At 48.1% G+C, this 3,419-nt stretch overlaps 1 protein-coding gene across 1 annotated transcript; it reads left to right on the plus strand.

Annotated features, from left to right (window-relative positions):
• Positions 1-235: 235 nt before the first annotated feature.
• On the plus strand, positions 236-2,526 carry LOC101730587 (protein kinase C theta type-like). The gene is made up of 4 exons (XM_031892396.1): positions 236-530; positions 720-911; positions 1,097-1,225; positions 1,593-2,526. The coding sequence occupies exons 1-4, from the start codon at positions 456-458 to the stop codon at positions 1,716-1,718; spliced, it is 522 nt and encodes a 173-aa protein (XP_031748256.1). The 5' UTR covers positions 236-455; the 3' UTR covers positions 1,719-2,526.
• The last annotated feature ends 893 nt before the right edge of the window (positions 2,527-3,419 follow it).

The following is a 3,419-nucleotide window of genomic DNA, read 5'->3' on the forward strand; positions in this document are numbered from 1 at the left end:
TTTTATCAGGTAGTTAGGCCCATTTTGACCATAATGTATGACCTGAACTGTATGACCATTTGTGCATGCTTATCACCTTCTGGGTCTTTATTAAACGAACCATTGCTATACAGGAAATATGATTTCTCAATAGTTATGTTTATATTTTTGTACAGCTTCTACGCAGCGGAACTGGTGGTAGGCATCCAGTTCCTTCACTCACGAGGGATTGTACATCGGTAAGTAACATTGCTCTATTAGCAGCTAACTCAGCTCTTGTTTTTCCATTATCCCTAACATTATAATTAATATACCTTCAACAACTACACACTTTATCCAATTAAAAATCCCCCTCTTGTTTATACCAGCTTTGGCCTGTTTTTAAACACCGTTATTAACCATTCTCTTCCAGGGATCTGAAGCTTAACAACATATTAGTGAACACCGAGGGTCACATCAAAATAGTGGATTTCGGAATGGTCGCAGAGGACATTTTAGGGGAAAAGAAGATCACATCCCCAGCGGGAGTCTGCCACTTCATGGCTCCAGAGGTGAGAATTCAGCTCTAATACAGTTACTAACAGCAATAGTGAAGCACCAAGCATGAATACTGCTGGATTTGTTTTACTATTGTTTTAAATATATGAATCTTAACATGGCATGAAAAGAGTTAATTTAAGGAGGATGTAGAAACATGTCAGAAGGTCAATTTAGTAAATAATGTATTCTTGCTTTTCTAGCAACATCTAAAGAAGCCATACGGACCAGGAGTTGACTGGTGGGCGTTTGGGATCATTCTGTGCACGATGGCCACTGGAAAATCACCATTCTATTCTGGCACAAAGCTGGACTGTCTGGTTCATTCAGTGACCAGAACCAAGCCCTGCTATCCAGAGGGTCTCAGCACAGAAGCCATGAAACTCCTGGACGAGGTGGGTGCCTAATTATTCCCTTTTAAAGATATTTATATTCATTTAGATATTTCTAATTCAGCAAAAGAAGAAAAGATAATTTTAAAACAAAGAATATCAAGAATAATAATAAATGGGAAAGAAGTACAATTATACCGCTTTCTGACTTCCACATATATAACTGTTAATGATGCTTTGCCCTTTAGGTGTTGGAGAAGGATCCAGAGAGGCGCTTGGGCACAAGGGGAGACATCAGGAGTCACCCCTTTTTTAATTCCATCGACTGGGCAGACCTGGAGAGTCTTAAGGCACCATCGCCCTGGAAGCCAGAAGGAGTAAGTACAAGAATGCAGCTATCACTTCTATATATATCCCAAAAAGAACCGCTAGAATGTGTAGAAACCGAGGATATTAGCAAGTTCCATAACAGATATATATTATGGTTTCTGGAATTTTGGGGGAAGGAGGAGCTTCTAAACTCTAGCCTGGCACTGTTCTATGCTAAAATTCCAGAAACCATAATATACATCTGTTGTTATGAAACTTGGAACTTGCTAATATCCTCGGTTTCTAAACATTTCTGTGGGATATTCATCAATATTCTTTATTGCTTGCCTGGATGTTTCTGCTATTACTGGCTATAAGAATGTTATTAAGCAAGAAACAGATAAATGTATACTTTTTATTTTCCCTTTACTGCAGCTTTCAGAGAAGGATTTTGGAGATTATAAAGAGCCACTGCTTTGTTTGGAGGACCAGAAGAGAATGTTTTCATCTCGGAAGCCAGTGATTCTCCAAGAATTCTCATATGTGAGCTCCAGCTGGTAAGCATAATCCTATGGCCCCAACACCGGCCCCAAACCAGCCTTTAACATCAGTCCTGTCTCAGTCAAAATCAGTTCTCTGCTTCTGGCCCTTATCACTGCCCAGCCTGCTTCCAGCCCACACCCTCAGGCCCGTCTCTGGCCCTTAACATTGGCCCTAGAATCCTGCCTTTGGCCCTTACCATCGGCCCCTAGGATCAGCTCCCTGCCTTTGGCCCATAACATTGAGCACTTCAAGTGCACATATTTAGCCCCTGCCTCTAGCTCTTAACATCAGCCTATGACCCAAGCCTCAACATCGGCCGCTAAAATTAGATCCCTACCTCAGGCCCTTTACATTGGCCACTCTGATTGCATTCCACCCTGTCAATAAAGTTCTGTAGCCTACAGCCCTTACAATCAGCAACCAATTCTGCCATTAGCTCTAAACTCTGCTCCAAAGATCAGCTCCCTGCCTTTGGCCCTTATTTTTGTTGTATTAATGTTGCCTTCCAGCCTACCCCATCAGAAGCCTACATCTGGCTCTTACATTAGCTTACTGCTTCTTTCCCTTAGAATCTGCTTTCTGCTTTTGGCCCTGATGATGCCCTCTTTTTCTGGCAAATACCATTAGCCCCCAACCTACAGCCTACACCACCGGCTCTTTGTCTTCAGCTCTCAATATCAGCCCTTTCCTCTGGCCCACACCATTGGCCATCTGCCTCCATCTCAAAATATCAGCCCTTTCCTCTGGCCCAAACAATCAGCTGACTACCATTGCCCAGAACATCGGCCCTTTCCTCCAGCCCAAACCCGATGGTGTGGGCCTGAGGCAGGGGGCCGATGGTGTGGGCCTGAGGCAGGGGGCCGATGGTGTGGGCCTGAGGCAGGGGGCCGATGGTGTGGGCCTGAGGCAGGGGGCCGATGGTTTGGGCCTGAGGCAGGGGGCCGATGGTTTGGGCCGTTGGCAGGGAGCTGATGGTGTAGGCTGTAGGCTCATAATGTGGGCCTGAGGCAGGGGGCCGATGGTGTGGGCCGTTGGCAGGGGGGCGATGGTGTGGGCCGTTGGGAGGGGGCCGATGGTGTGGGCCGTTGGCAGGGGGCTGATGGTGTGGGCTTTAGGCCGATAATGTGGGCCTGAGGCAGGGGCCGATGGTGTGGGCTGTTGGGAGGGGGCCGATGGCGTGGGCCGTTGGGAGGGGGCCGATGGCGTGGGCCGTAGGCAGGGGGCCGATGGCGTGGGCTTGGTGTAGGCTGTAGGCCAATAGTTTGGGCCGGTGGAATAAGGGCCGATGGTGCGGGCCGGAGGCAGGGGGCATGGAAGGGAAGAGACCAATGGAATGGGATGGAAGGAAGGGGACAAGGGTCAAAGGATAGTGTGATGTGAAGGAGGCAGTGGGCATCGGCCCACTGCCTCCTTCACATCACACTATCCTTTGTACAGCCTACACCACCGGCTCTTTGTCTTCAGCTCTCAATATCAGCCCTGAAGACAAAGAGCCGGTGGTGTAGGCTGTACAAAGGATAGTGTGATGTGAAGGAGGCAGTGGGCCGATGCCCACTGCCTCCTTCACATCACACTATCCTTTGACCCTTGTCCCCTTCCTTCCATCCCATTCCATTGGTCTCTTCCCTTCTATGCCCCCTGCCTCCGGCCCGCACCATCGGCCCTTATTCCACCGGCCCAAACTATTGGCCTACAGCCTACACCAAGCCCACGCCATCG

Source organism: Xenopus tropicalis, chromosome 8, assembly GCF_000004195.4.
Source record: "Xenopus tropicalis strain Nigerian chromosome 8, UCB_Xtro_10.0, whole genome shotgun sequence".
Taxonomy (NCBI): Eukaryota; Metazoa; Chordata; class Amphibia; order Anura; family Pipidae; genus Xenopus; species Xenopus tropicalis.

Excerpts from the sequence above, each read along its gene's own strand:
- LOC101730587 (XM_031892396.1), top strand. The coding sequence starts at position 456 with ATGGTCGCAGAGGACATTTTAGGGGAAAAGAAGATCACATCCCCAGCG. Across the intron at positions 912-1,096 it reads CCATGAAACTCCTGGACGAG|GTGTTGGAGAAGGATCCAGA; the intron begins GTGGGTGCCTAA and ends TTTGCCCTTTAG. Across the intron at positions 1,226-1,592 it reads CGCCCTGGAAGCCAGAAGGA|CTTTCAGAGAAGGATTTTGG; the intron begins GTAAGTACAAGA and ends CCTTTACTGCAG.